Source organism: Lissotriton helveticus, chromosome 3_2, assembly GCF_964261635.1.
Source record: "Lissotriton helveticus chromosome 3_2, aLisHel1.1, whole genome shotgun sequence".
NCBI lineage: Eukaryota > Metazoa > Chordata > Amphibia > Caudata > Salamandridae > Lissotriton > Lissotriton helveticus.
The window spans coordinates 242,649,384-242,671,442 of record NC_136062.1 but is presented as its reverse complement, the minus strand read 5'-3'; the positions used below and the strand labels follow the sequence as shown (position 1 = coordinate 242,671,442).

Below are 22,059 nucleotides of genomic sequence, written 5' to 3'. Positions count from 1 at the left end.
GCGAGATGGATTGTCTCTTGCATTAAATTGGCTTATCAGATTGCAGGCAAGCCTTTGTTGCAGTCACCCAAAGCGCATTCCACTAGAGGGAAGGCCGCTACAGTAGCCTTCTTGCACGACATTCCAATGTCAGAGATATGCAAGGCTGCAACTTGGAAATCAGTTCATACCTTTACGAGACATTACTGTCTCGAGTCTGATTCCAGGGCCGATACTCAAGTGGGACAAGCCTCTTTGAGGAATCTATTTGGGTAGCCTACGGCCTGTACAAGCTTAGTGAATACTAGGCTTAATATGGTTTATTACTGTATTGTTACTCCTTTGCCCGCAGGGAGATGAGGTGAGGCTCGCTATTCTATTCTAATGCTTATGACTATTGATGAGGATCCCCTGGAAGAGAAGGATTAGTTACTTACCTGTAATCCTAGTTCTCTTCCAGGGGTATCCTCATCAAAGTCATAAGCAACCCTCCCGCCTCCCCGGGCAAAGGACATTCTTTAATAAGGAGATATGGTTAACCTATTTGTTATTGGGTTTATTTTCAGTCTCCGAAAAGAACAACTGACGTAACTGTCACCCCTGAGGCATGATGGGATACTGGGGGTCATGAGTGCCTTAAAGGCACGGTGTCAGTTTATTGCTATGTAGCTACAGGTTAGCTTTTCAGTCTTTTTAGACTGTGTGTTTGCAATGCAGCCTGGGAGCTTTCTATGCTTCCAGTGAGTTATAAGAATTTCTACTGCTTTCTGAGCATTAAAACAGTTTCTAAAACAAACTTTGTGTTGTTTCTCATGTTTCTAATGCTTATTATTATTATTACATGTATGGTGGAAATTCTACACAGCATATTTCAGCTCTGTTTTTATTGGCTGCTATTGCATGTTATATATATATATATATGTATTTATATATATATGAGTATATATATGTGGGGCACATATAATATAGTGTTTCCGGGGTCCCGCACATGGGCGGGAATATTCTAATGCTTATGACTTTGATGAGGATACCCCTGGAAGAGAACTAGGATTACAGGTAAGTAACTAATCCTTCCTGACTTCATGCCCACTTTCCAAGCTTTCTCTACAAAGGAAGGTTTAGGAAAACTGTATATTCCAGAAAATTGAACCTTTATTTTAAAAGCACTACCACTGTTAGAGGGAGGATAGCCTCATGAATTTCAAAATCCTTGTGAATAAGGAAGCATTCAAGCTCCTCTGAGGCATAATCATTTAACCATAAGAGCAAAAGCAGCAAAGGTGGTTTTAAATACACTTTCACATCCAACAACTGCAGTGCACTAATGAGAAGGCTACATATGCTGGCATTACTCACTATTGCAGATGCAGATTTTCCCCAGAAAGTGCTGTACAATGTATTTGCTTTAATTCAGGTTGGGCATATGCGGTTGTTCCTGAATTTCTGGACTTTTTAATCTGTTTCTTGATCAGTTTACATGTCGGTAGAGCATGACTCCAGACTAAGAAAATTAAATATTATGAGTCCAACATACTCTAACCAATTCTACTCTGCCTCCCTATGAAAATTCATCAATTGTGCCTGAAGATGTCAATGCTTTGTTTAGTCTTGAATCTCTGAGGGGCTTGGAGACAGAATCCAGAAAAATGGTAAGTCAAATTGGGACGTATCGATGGGGAAAGGGGCCTTTCGCTACTGAAGGATAGTTGAATATGGGCCCCACTGAAGATTTTAAAGTAACGTGTTTTTTCTTAGAGATGCTTATTTGGTCCTATATTTAATCTGATTGTATTCTCAACCAGTTGTTTAGGTGGACGAACAGGGCTAAGAGTTCCTTGAAATCCAAAGAACATAATTGTTCATTTATCAGTAGATAAGCAGTTTGAGTGTCTGTGCTAAAGAGTTTGCTTTTGCTCTTGCTGCAGGACGGACAGCTCCTTCAATTTCATGGCGTTTTTCTTCACATTTATGGCACAGACAGTGATCAGCATCATACAGGCTGTGGGCATTCCTGGTTGGGGAGTTTGGTAAGGAGTCTAATTTTGAATTCTAAAATGGGGGGTTTGGATGATGGAATGTGAAAGGAGAATACAATGCTTGAGTTTGTGTGACTTTTACATGCATTGCATATTTATTTGTGGTGGATACACGCGTCATCAGATGTAGAGTGTTACTTAAATACAGTGGGATGTGGAAAATATAGACTTATATTGTAATTTCCTCAATAGAAGAGATGCTGTAGGTAAAGTAGGATCTAAGATAAAAATGCCTTTTTAATGGCTGCCAGTAAATTAACCAAATCATAGAAGAGGGCCAGAGGAGATTTAAAGACCAGAAGGAATTAACTCCCCAATGCAACACAATGAAACAGCTGGGTCAAGACAAAAAAGATTTTTTTCATACCAGAATAACCTAGCTGTAATGAAGTATTCCTTTTAAAGGACGATTTCCCTCACCCAGCATAGGTGGCATGCTTCACCATCTGGATCCTCCTCAAACCATCATACCTAATCACGGGGCAGGTTACAACCCCTTCACTGAGAGGGAGGACCACAATGGATGTTTTAGAGGTATAATTAATACCCTTTAATAAGATTGGGGTATGGAGGTAGGCTGAGAGTGCAAAAGAGTGTTATAAGTTAAAAACTAGCTCTAAAGTATGAGAACACCTTTATTTATGCGTCTTTGGGTCAGTATTAAAAAGCAAGACACTACAGGAAATATTAAACCTGCTGGGATGTGTCACAGAGGTGGATCGTGGGGTTAAGGTCGGTGCTAAGATAACACTGCTTTTTTAATGGCTTGCAATAAATGTAAACACTATGTGGAAACTCTTCTAACTAGCCACATGCTTATTTTACCAACACAGTAAACCAAAGCCAATACAGCACTAATATCGGAATGTTATTCTCATTTTATGTTTTCCTGCTGCAGCAGTTTCTTGGCCGGGGGGGGGGGGGGCTGGGCTGCTCACACAGGAGCAAGGGGAGGAGTGGTTTGCCCACTCCAAGTGTCAGGACGGCCAAACATTCCTGCACACTTTGCGTGTTCTCCACACAGGCTGCATTACAGCCTTGGTGGATAACATGCCCAGGCTCCCACTGCCTGTCTGAGTGCCTAACCATTGCGCTCAGGCCAGTCACAATGCTGCTTTGAAGTATTGTGATTGGCTATGGGGAGCCTGGTGCATCCTGTTTTGGCCAGTAGAGATGCGTCCCCTGCCCCCGATCGGTGCCGGCCACCACTGGGTAACAGAACCAACTAAAGTCTATGGCCAACAAGGGATCATTCATAAAACAGTATGTTTAGTCTAGATATTTAGGCATATATGATACATGACGCAAAGATCAAATTTTAAGAATTAAACATGATCTAGTGTTTAACTGCATTAAAGCAAATGCACAAGTCTATTAAATTGACTAAAAAACAAATTATAAGTAACAAACCAAATGAAAAACAAGCTTACAAAAAGAAAGGTATTTCATTCACTTTGTGTATTACAGAATAGCATATATTGGTAGGGGTACAGAAGGGTCATAATAGGTAGGGTCCAAATTATATATAATACACTTACCTGTGAAATACTTACATTTTCATTGTAAAGGCTTGTGTGCTAAAGGCATATGCCATGTAATGGATGTGTGGTAAAGGTAATGTGTGTTAATGGCTGTGTTGTAAAAGCTATTTCCCCATTGTCCCAATAAGTGCTTAATTTGAGCCAGTGGTTTCAGGTGCTCGGCACCGTCACTTAATTGTCAGCACCGGGGCCTGTGATAGTCTGCCAGAAGGTGGCGCTCTCTGGCTAATTTATTGATGACACAACAACAGTTAATTATTAACTCGGGTAATATTAATTTTAATGTATACTGCTACCCACAACATTCTTATAGCTTTGGTGGCCAGAAATAGTCCTAAATGTCACTCTTGTAGGAGTGTGAATGTAAGTACTTGTGGTGTTACTCTCATTGGCCACACTGGCAGGGGCAATGTGTGGTACAGTGGCCTCTTGACGAGAGCACTGGCGCTTATTTGTTTTGCAAATTAAGCACTGCTCCCAATTGAAATGCATTGTAGTGAATGTCAGGTTTTGAGGGTCACAGAAAGAAGCACATATAAAGAATGATAATAGATTTTAGTTACAATATCAATTATTTATTGGTGGTACCATATTCGTGTAAAGAATTATGCTGTGTTATGTGAATATTTTATCCTGTGAAAAATGCTGACCACCTGCTGGGATTTCTTGAATCATATTTGAGAGAACTGTTTTCTCATGATTTTCTCATAGAGGTTAGGGAAGGTGCCCCAGAGGCTAAAATGAGAGCATATTTTCTGTACATTCACCCTATGTTTCTCACCCTTATGAGAATGAAGTCTGAGAACTGTTTTCTCATGATTTTCTCATAGAGGTTAGGGAAGGTGCCCCAGAGGCTAAAATGAGAGCATATTTTCTGTACATTCACCCTATGTTTCTCACCCTTATGAGAATGAAGTCTGACATTCTCAGTAAAACGTGTAATTTCATCAGGAGCAGCCTATCAGTTGATTCCCCTTGGTTCTACTGGAGCCTTCCAGGGTGTTCTAAAGAACAACTAGAGTGCTAGCAGTCTTATTTCTGACAAAAGTGGGCACACTTGATGCCATATTGATTGAATCAAACTGGTAAAACGTAAAACATTTCATTTAGAAAGGAACAAAATGAGGGTGTTTTTTTGTCATAGAAATTATGGTTTGTGCTGTAGAAAGCACAATTAGTACACATTTTAAATGAAAGATCTTCCTCTTCCATTTCATTAAAACATTATGACATACAGACTTTAATATGCACTTTCAACACATGCAGCAAACTGCCAGTTAACTCCCTGGTGATTAGCAGCTTCACCAGTGTTCTAATGAGCAACTAGAGTGCTGACATTCTGAATGTATGCCAGAAGTGTGGCACATCTGAATGCCATATTGATAGAATTGAAGTGGAAAACTGAAAGCATTTTCTACGAAGTATATTTCAGTAAATGAGGAAATTAGGGAGTTTTATATATCGTGGACTTGACCCAATAGTATTGCAGTGCTTTACATGCTGCTCAATCAGATTACACAAAAACACATTCATTTTGATTTTGGCATGGGGCAGAGTCCGCACTATGCACCATAGAGGGCAGGGTACAGATCGGACAGGGTCAACAAACCAACCAGGCAGGACAGGCAAGAGGCTGTGGCAATACAACAGACCAGTAAGGTCAAAAAGGAGAGGGAGTGGCAATACAACTGTACATGCTAACTGACACGATTCAGGCAGGAGTCGCCGGATGCTTTTAAGTTTAAAAGGGATTTTTTTTATTTTGCCGTCTCCTGCCTAAAATCTACTTTTTATTCAGTGCAAGTCAAAGGAGAAAGTCAATTTAGTAGATTTTTTTTTTCCTCCAAAATATCCCTCCTTACAAGTTTAAAATGTTGGCATGTATGGTACAGTAGACCACAGAGGACAGGAAGAATGGGGTAGGACCATGAACTCTGACAGTAGAGGGAGGTGGGCAGGGGCACCAAACAAACCATACAGGGCAGGAGCCAGGGGTTGCAGAAGCACCATAAACCACACAAGGCAAGCGGGAGGTCAGTGCAGCACAAGGGACCATGGGAAGCAGTAGGGAGGGGACAGGGCCATTCACATGGAAATAGAGAGGAAAGAGGCAAGGGCAGCAAGCTGACTATACCGAACAGACAGGAGGGGCTTTTGCAGCACATTGGACCATGAAGGGCAGGAAGGGGGCAGGAGCATGCCAACGGACTGTGGAAGGAAGGAGGGAGGGGCTAGGGGCCCGCACACGGAGAGCAGAGGGCAAGGAGGAAGGAGCAGCAAGCTGACCATGTAGGGCAGGTGGGATGGGCACTTTAAGCCCAACGCACCATGGAAGGCAACAGGGAGACCCTCCTCAATTTTGTTTCTAAGACTATAATGGTATACACACAGAAGATGGAGGGAAGGTGTGAGGGGGTCAGGGACGGCAAGCTGACCTCGCAGGGCAGGTGGAAGAGGCAGTGACAGTGCAAAAGACTATGCATGGCAGGTAAGAGTTATTGGCAGCACAACGGCCATGGTGGGCAAGAGGGAGGGGGTGGGCAATGTACAAAGGACCTTGGAGGGCACAAGGGAGAGGTTTGGGTTGGACACAGACAAGACAGGACAAGTGAAGGGGGTAAAGGACTTCACAACAGATCATGCAGGGCAGGCTGGAGGAGCAGTTTCAGCACAGCAGAGATTGGAGGGCATAAGGAAGTGTCAGCGAATTGGACCCTGGAGGAGGGGATAAGGGAATGGAACTCGAACAATGGAAGGCAGGGTGGAAGAGGCAGGGACAGGCGACCATCGGACCATGCAGGGCAGGTGGGAGAGGCAGTGGCAGCCTAGCGGAACACTCAGAGTAGACAGGAGGGGTAGTGGCAGGTCCATGGAACATGGTGGGCAGGGGCATGCACACAGACATCGGAGGGCTAGAAGAAGGAGGTTAGGGGCAGAAAGCTAAGCATGGAGGCTAAGCAGGAGGGCAACAATATGGGCATAGCCTCAGGTAATAGAGGACAAGAGGAGTGGGCACCACGCTAACTGGTGGGCAGCACATCGGGCCATAAAGGGCTGAAGGTATGGGGCAGGTGAACGGACTCGGACAATAGAGAGCAGGGAGCAGGGAGGAGGGCAGTGGCAGAACAACGGTCACACCGGGCTGGATGAGGGGAAAGGAGTATGGACTTAGGCAGTGGAGGTCAAAGAATGGGGGGGATAGAGGCAGCAAACATGGATGGGGGCAGCACAACAGATCATGCCAAGCCAGTCCCGCCATCCTGACCCCGCTGTGCATTATGATGGGCATCTTACTTTACATTAAAATAAATCCTATAAGTTTACTGAAGAAAACAAAGGTTTAAATGAAGTTATAGTCATGAATTCTAAGAACATCTAACATCACAGTAAGAAAAACCTTAGAAATTCACTAAAAAACACAAAGGTTAGAGGTATGTTATAGTCAGGTCAAAATGTCGCGTCAAACATACTATTTGAAACTAACAAAACCGCTGAAATTCCCCATTTACAGTTATTTCAAGTAACTATAACCTGCACCCTCGCCACGCACAGCTTTTGCCCTCGCATATTGAATCATTCATGCCATATTTATTAACTACATTTATAACATCCCTAATCCTATCTGAAATGCCATATTTGTTGGAAATACTGTGCATTATGGGGACACAAGTTATAGTTACTTTAGAGTACCTTTTTAATATGGTTAGCATTCTATTATAACAAAAGGTATGATATAGCATTATATATAATCAAGACAACCTACTGCAGCAAAGGGTAAAGGTTCAAATAAGGTCACTCATACCCACCCGTTAATAATTTACAAGATCATTGAATACTAACTGCTCTCCCCCAACCTCCAAGTTGGAGGATTCTACAAAGAAAGCAGCGGATTTCACTGTATTCTTTGACGAAAAAGTGAAATCACTTGTGGATCAGGTCGCTCATCCTACCCCTCCAGAGGAGCGCAAATCACTAGCCATTTGGCAGAACTTCGACCCCCATCTCTGAAGATGTCCTCCTCAAGTGCATCCTCGAAACAAAACCCTCCAACCATTCTCTTGACTGTATCCCTAGTGCCATTGCCATTGACTTCTATACCCATTCTCTTCCCTATTGGATCACTCTGGTCAACCTCTCCCTCTGTCAATGCTCCCTTCCTGTTCCCTTCAAAACTGGGCAGGGCACCCCTCTGCTTAAAAAGCCCACTGCTGATGCGAATTACCTCAACAACTTCTGCCCCATCACTAACCTACCCTTTCTTGCGAAGATCACAGAAAGATGTGTTGCGAAACAACTCTCTCGTCATATCCAGGACAATGATCTTCTACACAATTTTCAGTCCGGCTTCATCCAAAACTGCAGCACTGAAACAGCCCTGCTGCAAGTGATTGATGACGCGCTGCGTATACTCGATTCGGGGGGGGTCTTGTCTTCTAATTCTCCTTGACCTTTCTACAGCCTTTGACACTGTCAATCACAACACCCTCCTCAACACTCTTCAACAGAGAATGGGCATGGAGGGCACTTTGCTTAAATGGTTTGCTTCCTTTCTCTCTGATAGATCCCAAATGATCAAAATAGCAGACAGTCTTTCATCTCCTTTGGCGGTGGGTCAACGTGTTCCTCAAGGCTCTATACTTGCACCCACATTGTTCAATCTCTATTTGGAAAACTGGGAAATCTCCTAAGTAAATCCGGGGTCCACTATAATCTCTACGCAGACGACACTCAAATCTACCTCAAGGTTGCCTCCACTCACGATCTCTCCGTCCTAAGCTCTACTCTGGACGCCATTCAAAACTGGATGTCAACACATCAACTGATTCTGAATCCCTCCAAAACTGAATTCCTCCTCCTCACTTTCTCCTCCCCCGGTTCAATCATGGATGGACCAGATGAATCTACTGAACAATAAACCCATCATTGTCGACAGCGCAAAATCCCTTGGTGTCATACTCTACACAAAACTCAATCTACTCTCCCACATTAATTCAATTGCAAAGTCTGCTCGATACCAACTGTGCCTTCTTTGGGAGATTCGTCGCTTCTTCCCGGAGCATGACCTTAAAACCCTGGTCCAATCGCTGGTCCTCTCCAGACTGGACTACTGCAATTCTCTTCTTTCTGCCCTCACCAAATCCCACCTGTCCCCCCTTAAGTGTGTTCTCCATTCAGAAGCGTGTTTCATTTATGGGGCCAAAAGAAGCGACCACATCACACCCATGTTATCCGCCCTCTGCTGGCTTCCCATCGAGGCAAGATCTATCTACAAGACTGCCTGCATCACCCACAAAGCCTTGTACTCCTCCTCTCCTCGCTACCTGGCGAATAAACTGAAACTCTTTGGAGGCTCTAGACCATCACGAAATGCGGAAAATCTACTGCCTGAACCTCCCACTTTCAAGAAGAAAAGATCGATGGCCCAATCCTTTTCAGGCAACGCAGTGAGAATCTGGAACTCACTTCCGCCTCAGCTCCGGACCACCTCCTCCTCCCAAGCCTTCAAAACTGACCTCAAAGTTCTCCTCCTTCAAAGACACTTCCAAATTTAATTCATGCCCTCTCTATTATCTGAAGGAAGACCTTTTATTATAGAAAATTTCTATTCTCCATGACTATGGAAGTGATCTTGTGGTTTGAGAGTCTGCCATTTATTGCAGTATTACCCTTTCTGATAGCTACATCTGCCGTGTGGATTCCTCACCTTGTGAATATCCCCTTGCATCAGCAACATTCGGAAATTCTTTTTGTAGCCTCGCGCCGACGTGGACTCGGACGTCACAGAGACACGACATCGCTCGCGACTCCGCTGACGTCACTGACGCCTACAATAGGCCCACGCCGGCGTGATGACATCAGTTCCCTTTTTTCCGCGTCGTCGACGCTAATGGTTTCGGTATACTCTGTAGCTTCTAGTAACTCTGTTACTGTTTTTCTTCGTTTCTCTGTTCTCTTGACTTTTTGTCTTTTTATTATGTCGACAAAGAAGACCGGTTTTAAACCCTGCAGAGAATGTGGAAAGATGATGTCCGTTACGGACCCACACCAAGACTGTATTTGGTGTTTGAGCTCCGACCACGATGTGGATGGGTGTTCGTCGTGCCAAAAGATGAATCCAAAGGCCCTGCGAGAAAGGGAGTCTAAGCTTCTTGTGGCAAAATTGAAAGCCGATAAGAATAGGAAATCTTCGAAATCCCACTCGAAGAAGTCGAGGTCGAGATCAAGGTCTAGAGAGGCATCGGCTTCGAAGTCTTCATCGGATCATGCTTCGAGGTCACGTAAGAAGCATAAGAAAAGGAGATATGAATCTCGACGTCGTTCTGGTGATAAGTCTGACTCGAGGTCGATCACCCAAGAAAATTAAATCGAAAGTGATTCCTCCACAAGAGATTTCAGATCAAGAAGGCGAGGCCTCGCCTTCGGAGTCGCAAGTTCATTCTCCGACTCCGATTCCCGATCCGACTCCGGCACCGTCTCCAACTCAAGAAGAGGTCGATGAAGTTCCTGTTGAGGAAGAGGTATCGACTCCTGTTGTTGAAACAGATTCGAATCTACCTCGAGGTCGACCTGAGCATCCACCTTTTCGAGCTACAGGTCAGGATCCTTCGGCGTTTCTCAACGCTATGTATGGTGTTTTCTCGAGGTCATGGTACCCCTCTGGAGCGCCTTCGGGTCCCATGGGTCCAATGGCATTTAATTTGGGTGTGCCTCACTCTTATGCCCCGGCACCTTTCATGCCGTATATGCCAGCCCCGACCCCGTTGTGGCAGTACCAGGCTCCACCGAGGTCGACGCCGGCTCGACCGAAGTCGACGACTCCAGCACCGGCGTCGCCCACTCCAAGCAAATCTCTGGAGCACCCTTCTAAACCTTCGGATTCGATACCGACGTCGGCTCCGGCGCCGTCTGAGTGGACAGTGGATCCGGCTGCACTCCGTGTTAAGCAGAGATCTAGGAGAGAGGCTCAACGTCTCCTGGAAGAGCGGAGGTATTGTGAGTCTCATCCTGACTTGGAAGAAGGTGAGCTGGATGAAAATTATTTCGAAGATCTAGCAGAGGCTAGTGGTCTTGATTTTTCCCCAGAGTGGGTATTACCATCAGGTCCTGATACACCGTCTAAGGATGTTCAGCCATATCATATGGTAATGAAAAAAGCAGCGGGACTTTTAGGTTTAACATTGCCTACTGTTGAATTTAAGAACTGAGGTTCTTCATTCTCCGAGCTCTGCTGTGGAGCCATTGCTCCCATTTAATGATGCTTTGACTGAACCCATTATGGAGGTGTGGAAGAAGCCTCTTTCTGCTCCTGCTGTCTCGAAAGGTGTGGCTAGGAGATATAGAGTGGCTCCTGAGGACCCTGCCTTTTTGTCATCTCACCCTTCTCCTGAAAGTTTGGTGATTCAAGCTGCATGTTCAAAGAAGTCAGTTGGTGCTTTTCCACAAGTACCTAGTGACAAGGAAGCTAAAAAGCAGGATCAAGTGGCCAAGAAAACTTTCTCTTCCGCGAGTATGGCATTAAAATCAACAAATGCCACTTGCCTTATGGGAAGATATGTGCACGCACTTATGGACTCTATGCGTACATTGATCCCTAAGGTTCCAGAAGACTGCAGAAGTGACTTTGAGGAAGTTTTATCTGACACTCAAGCGGCAGCTCGTCAAGTGATCCAGAGCGGCCTTGATACTGCAGATTCTGTGGCAAGGATCATGGGCACTGCTGTTGCCACAAGGCGTTCAGCTTGGTTGTACATCAGCAGAAAAATCTGAGGATTTCAATCTGCTTTGTTAGATCTGCCTTTTGATGGTGAAGGACTCTTTGGCAAGAAGGCAGATACAGCCTTGGAGAGATTTAAGGATAGCAGGGCGACTGCTAGATCTCTTGGTCTTCAAGTTAGAGGTTCAACGACCAGGAAGTTCAGAGGTTTTGGACGCTCTTCTTTTCGTACATATAGACAAGGTCAGCAGCAGCAACAGCAGCAGCAGCAAAATACCTTTTATAAGTCGTACAGGGGGAAGCAAAGGTCACGCCCTCGAGGGCGTCAAGCCTCTTTCTCCTCCACCTCTTCCAATCCCCCCGCCACAGAAAAGCAGCCCTAGATCCGCCATTCAGAATCATGTGGGTCCGGTGGGGGGCCGGCTTACCCACTTTCTACGGGATTGGGAATCAGTTACATCAGATCTTTGGGTTCTCAATCTCTTAGAAAATGGGTATGCCCTTCCCTTTCGGGAATTCCCTCCCAATTACCCTCCTTGTCAGGGATATTGCTCAGAGGAACATCTGTTACTCCTACAGGAGGAAGTTCAAACTCTATTAAAGGGTGCGATAGAAGTGGTCCCAGAGCAGGAAAGGGGTCAGGGATGCTACTCCTGGTATTTCCTGATTCCCAAAAAGGATGGCAGACTTCGTCCAATCCTGGATCTCAGGATCTTGAATTTTTATCTGAAACAAGAGAAATTCAAGATGCTCACCCTTGCTCAGGTTCTTCAGGCACTGCTGGAAGAAGACTGGATGGTGTCGCTCGACTTGCAGGATGCGTACTTTCACATCCCAATCCTGAAGTCGCACAGAAAGTATCTCCGTTTTACAGTGGGTTCGCAGCACTATCAGTTTGCGGTCCTTCCGTTTGGGCTTACTACTGCGCCTCGAGTCTTCACCAAGGTGATGGCAGTGGTGGCGGCGCATCTCAGAAGATCAGGGATTCCTGTATTCCCTTATTTGGATGACTGGCTGATCAAAGCAGAGTCGTCAGAGAAAGTGCTCCATCATCTGCGTGAGACAACCCAGTTGTTGTACAGGTTGGGTTTTTCGATAAATGTACCCAAGTCTCACCTGGTGCCCTCCCAGCGCAACCTGTTCATAGGTGCTTTTACTGGACACAACTGTATGTCGTGCATTCCCTCCTCCTCAAGGGATTCACGACATACAGGAAATGATTCCTTTATTTTACAATGGAGCGGTCGTTCCAGTCCTGAAGGTCCTTCGCCTGCTCAGTCTGATAGCTTCATGCATTCTGTTGGTCAACCATGCACGCTGGCACATGAGGGCACTCCAGTGGTGCCTCCGCAGGCAGTGGTATCAGCACAACGGAGATCTCAGGGAGTCAGTGAGGATCTCCAGAGAAGCTGCGGCGGATCTATCTTGGTGGGGCGTGGAAGGCAACCTGTCTCAGGGGAAGCCTTTTCAGTTGCCTCCTGCGGTGGCCACAGTGATAACGGATGCATCCACTCTAGGGTGGGGTGCTCATCTGGGGGATCTGGAGGTCAAAGGTCTTTGGTCTCCAGAGGAAAGGTTGCTTCACATCAACCTTCTAGAATTGCGGGCGATACGTTTGGCGCTCAAGGCCTTCCTCCCCTCCCTTCGGTTCAGGTCCTGACGGACAACACGGCCGCGATGTGGTACATCAACAAACAGGGAGGAGTGGGGTCGCGGTGTCTCTGCAGAGAGGCCCTGCGTCTCTGGTCCTGGATTCAGGACCATCAGATTTGTCTGATGGCAAATCATCTGGCCGGGGTTCTGAACGTTCGTGCGGACAGTCTCAGTCGGCAGTTCTCTGCCGACCACGAGTGGAGGCTTCACCCAGAGGTGGTTCACGACATCTTTCAGATGTGGGGGACTCCTCGAGTGGACCTGTTCGCCACTCGCGAGAATGCTCACTGCCTGTCGTTCTGCAGTCTTCAGTATCCGATGCAAGGAGCCTTGGGGGACGCGTTTCAGTTGAGTTGGGGAAATCAACACCTTTACGCGTTTCCTCCCATACCTTTGATTCCTCGGGTTCTGAGGAAGATTCGCCAAGACCGGGCCCAAGTCATATTGGTCGCCCCGGACTGGCCAAGAAGGGTGTGGTATTCAGATCTTCTCCACCTCTCCTCTCACCCGCCGCTCCATCTCCCTCTCAGGGCAGACCTCCTCTCTCAGATGGGGGGGCAGGTTCTACACCCCCACCTCCAGACATTACACCTTCATGCCTGGAGATTGAACGGGGCAAGCTGAATTCCTTTTCCCTCCCGCCTGACGTGGTGGATGTCATCTTGTCAGCCAGGCGTGACTCCACTAAGTCTATCTATTCTTATAGATGGTCAAAATTTGTCACGTGGTGTGGGGAAAAGTCTATTGACCGTTTGAGAGCCCATTTGTCTGGTGTTCTCCAGTTTGCCCTTTCTCTGGCGCAACAGGGGCTTGCTGTTGCCACGGTGAAGTGCTATCTTTCAGCGCTGTCGGCATTTCTCTGCTTGCCTGACCAGCCATCTCTTTTTAAATCTCCTGTAGTTTTAAGGTTTTTGAAGGGTCTCACAAATAAGTTCCCTCCTACTCCGTTTATTGTGCCTCAGTGGGACTTAAATCTTGTATTGACCTTTTTGATGGGTGCTCCCTTTGAGCCTCTTCACAAATGTCCTATGAGGCTTCTGACTCTTAAAACAGTCTTCCTCGTTGCAATAACCTCGGCAAGGAGGGTAAGTGAGCTTCAAGCTCTTAGTTACAAGCCCCCTTTCTTGACCATTCATGCTGATCGAATGGTTCTTAGGACCAGGGCTGCTTTTCTGCCTAAGGTGGTAACTCCCTTTCATCTAGGACAGTCCATTAACCTTCCTACCTTCTATCCTCCCCCTCACCCTTCTAAGGAGGAAGAGAGACTGCACCGTCTGGACCCCAAAAGGGCGGTGTCCTTTTACTTGGACAGATCTAAGGACTTTCGTTTGGATGACCAGCTCTTCATTGGGTTTGCTGGCTGCAAGAAAGGAAGAGCGGTCCATAAAAGAACCTTGTCGAGATGGATCGTCCTCTGTATAAAGATCTGCTACTCTTTGGCCGGTAAGGAACCACCAGAGGGTATAAGGGCTCATTCTTCAAGAGCTAAGTCTTCAACCTCCGCATTGGCTAGAGGTGTTTCCTGTAGAGGATATTTGTAGAGCGGCAACTTGGTCTTCCCTCCACACTTTCGCGAAACATTACTGCTTGGATTCCGAAGTGAGGAGGGACGGTCACTTTGCGCGCTCTGTCCTCCAAGATTTCCTGGTTTAGAAGAGTGGACACCCTCCTCCGGGAGTGGGGACTGCTGTGGGACTCTATTCACAAGGTGAGGAATCAACACGGCAGATGTATCTATCAGAAGAACAAGTTACTTACCTTCGGTAACGCTTTTTCTGGTAGATACAATATCTGCCTGTGGATTCCTCACTGACCCACCCGCCTCCCCGTTGTCCACTCTTCTGTACCAGAGTTTCTGTAATGTATTTATTTGTTTATTAGGATTTGTTTATTTCAAATGTTTTATTGCATTTGCTTCACACTGTGTGTTACCTTGATATTTTTATGATATTTGTACTGCGTATACTGTGTATATGTCTACTGTCATTGGTCCGTCCGTGTGCCTCGATGGCACGGAAAAAAGGGCGGAACTGATGTCATCACGCCGGCGTGGGCCTATTGTAGGCGTCGGTGACGACAGCGGAGTCGCGAGCGATGTCGTGTCTCTGTGACGTCCGAGTCCACGTCGGCGCGAGGCTACAAAAAGAATTTCCGAATGTTGCTGACGCAAGGGGATATTCACAAGGTGAGGAATCCACAGGCAGATATTGTATCTACCAGAAAAAGCGTTACCGAAGGTAAGTAACTTGTTCTTTACCTGTGTTTGGTACTCTTTTGTAACATGCACACATCACTTTTCTCTTGTAACACACTGTTTGCTACCTCTTACATTTTGTGTGCTTTCGATACTTGCACAAGTGCCACCATTGCCTACGTAACGTTTGTTTTTGTGTTTGTGTCCTCCATTTATTACAGTATTATACCTCTACTTGTACTTTGTACGCTTTTGTAACCTGCACACATGTCACTTTTGCCTCATGTAACGTAACGTTTGCTTTTGTAATTTGTTCACTTGTAATGTTCTCATGTATCAGTTCTGTTCCTATTGTGAAGCGCTCGGACACCTTCGGGTAAAGTCCGCGCTATATAAAAACGCATAAATAAATAGCATTAATCCAGTTATTAACAATGTAGTTAACTCCTCTCTTGCCACAGTTCCTGCAGAATGGAAACTAGCAATCATCAATCCCCTTCAGAAAAAACAGTCCTTGGACCCGACGACACTCTCCAACCTTCACCCAATATCTTTATTACCTATCCTGGGCAAAATTACAGAAAGACTAGTCTACAGTCAGCTATCAACTTTCTTGAGCACGCCAAGATACTACACCCCCGCCAGTCAGGCTTTCACCCCAACCACTCAATGGAATTGCACTACTAGAAATAGTGGACACATTGAAATTTACCTTGAATAAAGGGAAAAATGCGGTGCTGATTTTACTAGATTTCTCGGCCGTTTCCGACACTATTTCACCCGATATTCTCCTCTCCCGGATAAAAACTTGCAGCATATCTGGCTCTGTGTTGGCCAGGATAAAATCCTTTCTGACTAACTGTAGACAAGCACTAGCACTAGGTCTATTCCTTTCAACTGATAGTGCTATCGCCTCCGGAGTCCCACAGGGCTCATCTCTCAGCCCCCTCTTATTTAACAGCTACATGGTCCGCTTAGTTCGTTAGTATCTCCTTTTAACATCAAAACCGCATCCAATGCAGATGATCCACAGCTGATCCTGTCCTTAGATAAAGATGACAATAAAGCGGAACTTGACTTTAAACTATGCCTAACAGAGGTAATCCATTGGATGGAGAAAAATCATCTTAAATATAATATGGATAAAACAGAAATGCTGCCAATAGGTAAGGACAATCCTTTTGTTCAAATCCAGTGGTGGCAAGAAGATGTGCCCGCCCCACCCAACACAGTGGAAGAAGCCAGTGCCGGATTGAGAACCAAAACCGGCCCTGGCAAAGTGCTCGGCCAGTCCCCCCGGGGGGTTGGGGGTGCGACCGCGCTCGTTGCCAGGGCCGGTTTTCGGCCGTTTTTGTTACAGGGCAGTTTTTGCAGCGTTGCTGCAAAAACGTCCCTGTAACAAAAACGGCCCCCAGGGGCCCAAAACCGGCCCCCACCGTTGCGGCGCACCCGGGGATTGCCCGGTGCCTGCAATAGCCAGTCTGGGCCTGGAAGAAGCTAAGAATCCGGGGGTAATATGTGGTACCTCTCTCTCATTTCAAACCTCAAGCACTTGCTGTAGCTGGAACTTGCTTCAACCTCATTAAAACCCTTTAAAAAATCGATTTACATTCCCTTTTCTGCAAGAAAGAGAGGGCTGGTAGCACTCCCCTTGTCCAGACTAGACTACACTACTGCAGCAGCCTGCTCGCAGGCGCTAATAAACAAGTTTTTAAAAAACTACAGTTCGTACAACATGCAGCGGCACGTCTAGTGCTAAAACTACCCCGTAAATCATCTGCTTCAGCAGCCTTAAAAACCTTACATTGGCTGCCTATTCATAAAAGAACCTTGTTCAAGAGGGCGCTAGGGGGCGCACAAGCAAAATGGCTGCACTGGTGTGAGGCTCCTGATGCTCAGCGCAATTATCTGTCCAATTATCCTGCCCAATCGGTCCTACCTTCATAATAACTGCTGCAACGAGGTGCCTACAACACTCTCTGCACTGCTGCTGGGCGATTGAGGCGTGTGGCAGGCTCCATACTGCTGCTGCTATCGCATCCTCCTTCTGCCGCTGTGAGGGTCTGTCTAGCCCGGAGCAGCTGCTGGGTGAGGCACGCTACAGGAGCGCCGCGTCGCCCACGTGGTGTCTGGGCCCGATTGAAGTGGACCGAGAATCCGACGCCTGGCGTAAGAGGGGTGAGAATGTGCTGCGCTCCCCTGAGTGAAGGCTGTTAACCACACAAAGTTTTTGCCCTGCTGTGTCTACTCCTTCCCTCGCCGCAGTTTGCTCCGCTCCTAGTTACCGTGGAGAGAGGTACATCCTGCTGGATTTCAGTCCCCGGCCTCTCCTGAGCTGCGGTACGCAGACCCACTCTCCTGCTGGGCATCTTATGCCTTCATTGGCACCTGCGGCACTGGCCCGTCACTCGTGGTGAGGGTAGCGCTCCACGCATGCTGGCGGCTGCAGTGTCCTGCGAGCGCCTCCGCCTGCTGTGTGACCCACTGCAGCTGCCGCCATCCCACGATTACTGATTACAGGCACCACTGCTATACAGAGCCCTAATTAAGAGCAACCCTGCACTGCTACGTTTCTCCCCTGCCCTCGGGACCGCATGCAAAGATAACTGTGATTGCTGACTGCCTGCCCTAGGCCCTGCAATATGTCACTCATTTGGAGTGGGGTCCTGCCTCGTATTGGCCTTCAGAAGTGTGCTCCACGACAGTCTTGTGATCCTATCTGCAAGCCCCATCACAGCTGCGCCCTGTTGGAGGCATTGGTGTAAGTCTGCATCTTGGGAAGCTGCACTGTTTTTTTTTAAAATTGTATTTTTTATTGTTGCATCAATAAGTATAATCAACGAGGCATTCAACAGCCGGCAGGGCGTCAACATTCCACCTCTGTTCGCTGTTTGCGCAACTTTTTGGTTCCAATCCTCAGTGTGTCAAGCATATCCACAACATAGACAAAGAAACAAACCCAGCAAAAGCAGCATACACCCCCTTCCCCCCCCACGCCCCCGAATCCGCCGTACATCATTTCAATCATGTAGTCCAGCCCCCTCCCACACATAGCTTGATTGGTCAATCTGCACATGGCCCATGCTGGCATTTCCGACTGCTCCACAGTGCATCCGGGCCCTCCCAAACCCCAACTCTCCCTTATTGGCCCCCTTCCAGTCCATGATAATGCCTCCATTTTGCCCACACTCTCCGGAACTTTTTGGGGCAGCCTCTGGCTTTATAAGTCACTCTTTCGGTGGCCATATATAAGTCCAGACCCTCCTCCACTGTCTGGCACATCCGCCGCCCCCCAATATTTTGCAATGTCCCTTTTTGCCACCACCAATGCAAGTACCAAAAAGATAAGCAGGGGGCGTGGCAAGTCTATCTCAGTTGTCAAGCCCAGTAGCGCTACTTTAGGGTCGCGAGCCAGAGCCACTCCCAGGACCTCATCTAGCTCTGTGAATATGTGTCCCCAATACGTTTGTATGGTGTCGCATGCCCAGATCGTGTGGAAAAAATCACCCCGTTGGTGGCGGCACCTAAGGCATGCCGGGTCCGTTATTCTCCCCATTTTAAGGAGGCGTACCCTGTCAAAATAGGTTCTGTGGAGCACATTCAGTTGGATGAGGCGTAGTCTTGATTTAATCGCCACCTCTCGGGGGTGCATGAGGACCATCTCCCAATCCAGATCCTCCATTGCTCCCACGTCTGCCTCCCACACTCTCCTTAACCCTGCCAGGTCGCCTAGCATGTGGTTTGTCAGGGTTTTGTATGTGAGGTATACCGCCCGGCCCAGGACCTGCTCCTGAAGCAACCTACCCTCCAACGGTGCGTACTCCGGAATATCTGCGAGCGTGATGTTTTGTGCCCTCCATGCATGTTTCAACTGTGTATATTTGAAGAACTGAGTGTTGTGCAGCCCAAATTCGTCGCTAAGGACCTGAAAGGACTTTAGCTCACCCTTTGCAATCACATCCCCTATTGTCGAGATTCCTATATCATCCCACCTCCGGAAGCCGCGCAGCTTACCGAGTTCTCTCAGCCATTGGCAGTGCCACAGCGGCGTCTGTCGGGTAGGCTTCTTATCCCATCCCATACGTCTAGTGGCCTTGGTCCAGGCGTGGAGTGTGATCACCGTGGCCGGTAGGAGCGATGCCCGTACCGTACCTCCGTATAGATAGTACAATAGGTTTTTGTTGGACATTTTAAACCTTTCCAACGCATAGGTCGGGTGGTCCGCCGGCGCGTGCAACCAATCATTGATCGGAGTGAGGTGTTCCGCCCAGTAGTATGCCTCTAGATTGGGAAGGGAGATCCCTCCGCTGTACTGATGGCGCTGTAGAGTCGACAGGGCCACTCTCGGCTGTTTCCCCAACCACAGAAAGGCCCGAAGGTCTGCATGGATTTTGGTTATCGTTTTAGCTGGCAACTGGTAGTACTCGTTCTGGAGCGCATACAAAAACTTCGGGAGGATAATCATTTTGTACATCGCCGCTCGACCCAATAGGGTGAGCGGCAGCTGCCGCCACCTGGTCATCTCTGCCGTTGCGCTGTCCATGATGCGTTGCATATTTTTACTAAATGAAAGTTCCCTATCCAGGGTAATGTACACTCCCAGGTACTGGAAGCCTTCTGGGGTATGTACGAGCCGCTCCGGGAGGCACTCCCCTCACTCCAGGCCCTGCGGGTCATAGAGGATCGATTTGTGCCAGTTTATGGCATGACCCGCCCTAGCACCGAAGCCGTCCAGCTCCCTGAACAGTGCCGGGATCGTAGTTTCCGGCTCAGTGATATACAATAACACGTCGTCAGCGTATAGGGATATTTTTTCCTGTGCAGAGTCGGAGTCTCCCCAGGAGAAGCCCCGAATTCCCGGGTTCCGTCTGACCTTTACCGCTAAAATTTCTATGGTTAGTGTGAACAGAAGGGGTGACAACGGGCATCCTTGGCGCGTGCCCCTGCCAATCTGGAATTCGCGGGACAGCCTCCCGTTAACTCGGACCCGTGCCTTCGGAGCTGTGTACAGGAGCCGGACCCAATTCTGGAACTTGGGGCCGAACCCAAACCTTTGTAATGCCGCCATTAGAAATGGCCAGTGTACCGAGTCGAATGCCTTCTCCGCGTCGAGGGAGAGGAACCAATGGGGTTCACTCCTCCCCTTGACTTCCTGCAACCAGTTATGTGTTCGGCGGAGGTTCAACTTGGTCGCCCTGTCTGGCAAGAACCCCGACTGATCCATGTGTATGAGGTCAGTTATGACGGACCGCAGGCGTTTAGCTAGAATAGTGGCCAGGATCTTCACCTCCATATTAAGGAGGGAGATGGGACGATATGAGGCACACTCGTCCTTTGGCTTGCCCTCCTTGTAGATCGGGACGATCGTGGCCAAGGCGAGGTCCGGTGGAAGGCTCCCCGCCTCGTACGCCTCCAGGAAGAGGGTTTTTAAATGGCGAGTCAATAGATCAGTCGCCCGCTTGAAAAATTCCGCCGGGAAACCATTCGGCCCGGGCGTTTTTCCTGGCTTCAGTGAGGCTATGGCGTCAGATATATCGTCCAGGGTCACCTCGGCCTCCAAGGCCGCGTGAGCCTCGGAGGACAGCACCGGTATCTCCGTGTCACCTATATAACGCTGTACATCCTCATCCGTACCCAGGTCCCTGGCCTCATAGAAATGTTCAAAATAAGATGCAAAGACGTCTGCTATGGCCTCATAAGTGCGCACCTGACTACCGTCTGCCGCTGTGATTTGTTCCACCCACCTCGCCGCCCTCTCCTTTCTGCTAAGCCACGCCAGGAGTTTGCTGGACTTGTCCCCCACATCATACAATCAGTGGAGGGTTGCCAACGATTGGGTTCGGGCCTCATTGGAGACCATCTCCCTATAGTTTCTTTGTGTATCTAGCAGGTGTCTAAGTGTCCCTGCCTCCTTCCGCAGTTGGTATTCCGCCTCTAGGGCCAAGATGGTTGTTTCCAGGCTGGTTACCTCGGCTTGTTGTGCCCGCCGCACCTCCCCCAGCCTGCCCTGTATTCGGTCCCTCAGTACCGGCTTCAGTGCCTCCCAGAAGGTGACCCCTGAGTCGACCGTTCCCTCGTTTTCCGCCACGTACACCCTAATGTCAGCCCTGATGCCACGCAGTATTTCCGGTGTTTGGAGGTCCCATGCCGCTAGGCGCCATTCAGTCCCCCCCTTTCCCCTCTCCCGTCCCAGCTGAGCGTACAGTGGCGAGTGATCTGATATTCCCCTCGCTTTATATTCCGCCGTGTCGCTCGAGGTTAGGTTCTGTCTGGATGTGAATATGTAGTCTAATCTCGAAAAGACCCTGTGCGCCCCTGAGTAGAAAGAGTATGCGGCTTGTGTAGGGTGGAGCCACCTCCAGACATCAGTGAGTCCTATGACCTGCATCTGTCGTGCTAGAGCCGAACGTGTCCCCCCTCTACGTACATTCCCTGTACGATCCTGCGCTTCACACATAACATCATTAAAATCGCCACCCACTATTTGTATGGTGTCCGCTGTATCCATGAGAATGGAGGTGATTGCTTTGAGGGTGCGTGCCTGGAGTTTCGGGGGTGCATACACCGAAATGATAGTGTATCTACGTCTCTTCCATGTCCCTTGCACACCCACATAAGTCCCCTGAGGATCCAGCCAGGTGCGGGTGACATTGAATGGGGCCGTTTTTTTTATTAGAATCGCAACCCCCTGGAGTCCGATGTGTACCCTGCATGTGCCAGTACCACGTGGCGTCCTCTCGCTATATACGCACACTTGTTACCTCTGAGGTGGGTCTCCTGTAGTAGGACGATGTCTGGCGCTACTCGCTTAATGTAGGCATTCACCAGCCCCCTCTTGATCTTTGACCCTAAGCCATTCACATTCCACGTTAAGATGGTGACCCCCTTGTCACCCAACAGCGGGGCGTCTAATGTACCTGCCATGGTGTAAGGCGACTCTCT

General features: G+C 48.0%; 1 protein-coding gene across 1 annotated transcript in view; it reads left to right on the top strand.

Annotated features, from left to right (window-relative positions):
• The window catches only part of SCAMP5 (secretory carrier membrane protein 5), a 134,774-nt gene that overhangs the window by 62,948 nt on the left and 49,767 nt on the right, over window positions 1-22,059 (top strand). Inside the window, exon 6 of the mRNA XM_078685118.1 lies at window positions 1,905-2,006. Coding sequence (XP_078541244.1) covers window positions 1,905-2,006 — 102 coding nt within the window. The remainder of the gene's footprint in view (window positions 1-1,904; window positions 2,007-22,059) is intronic.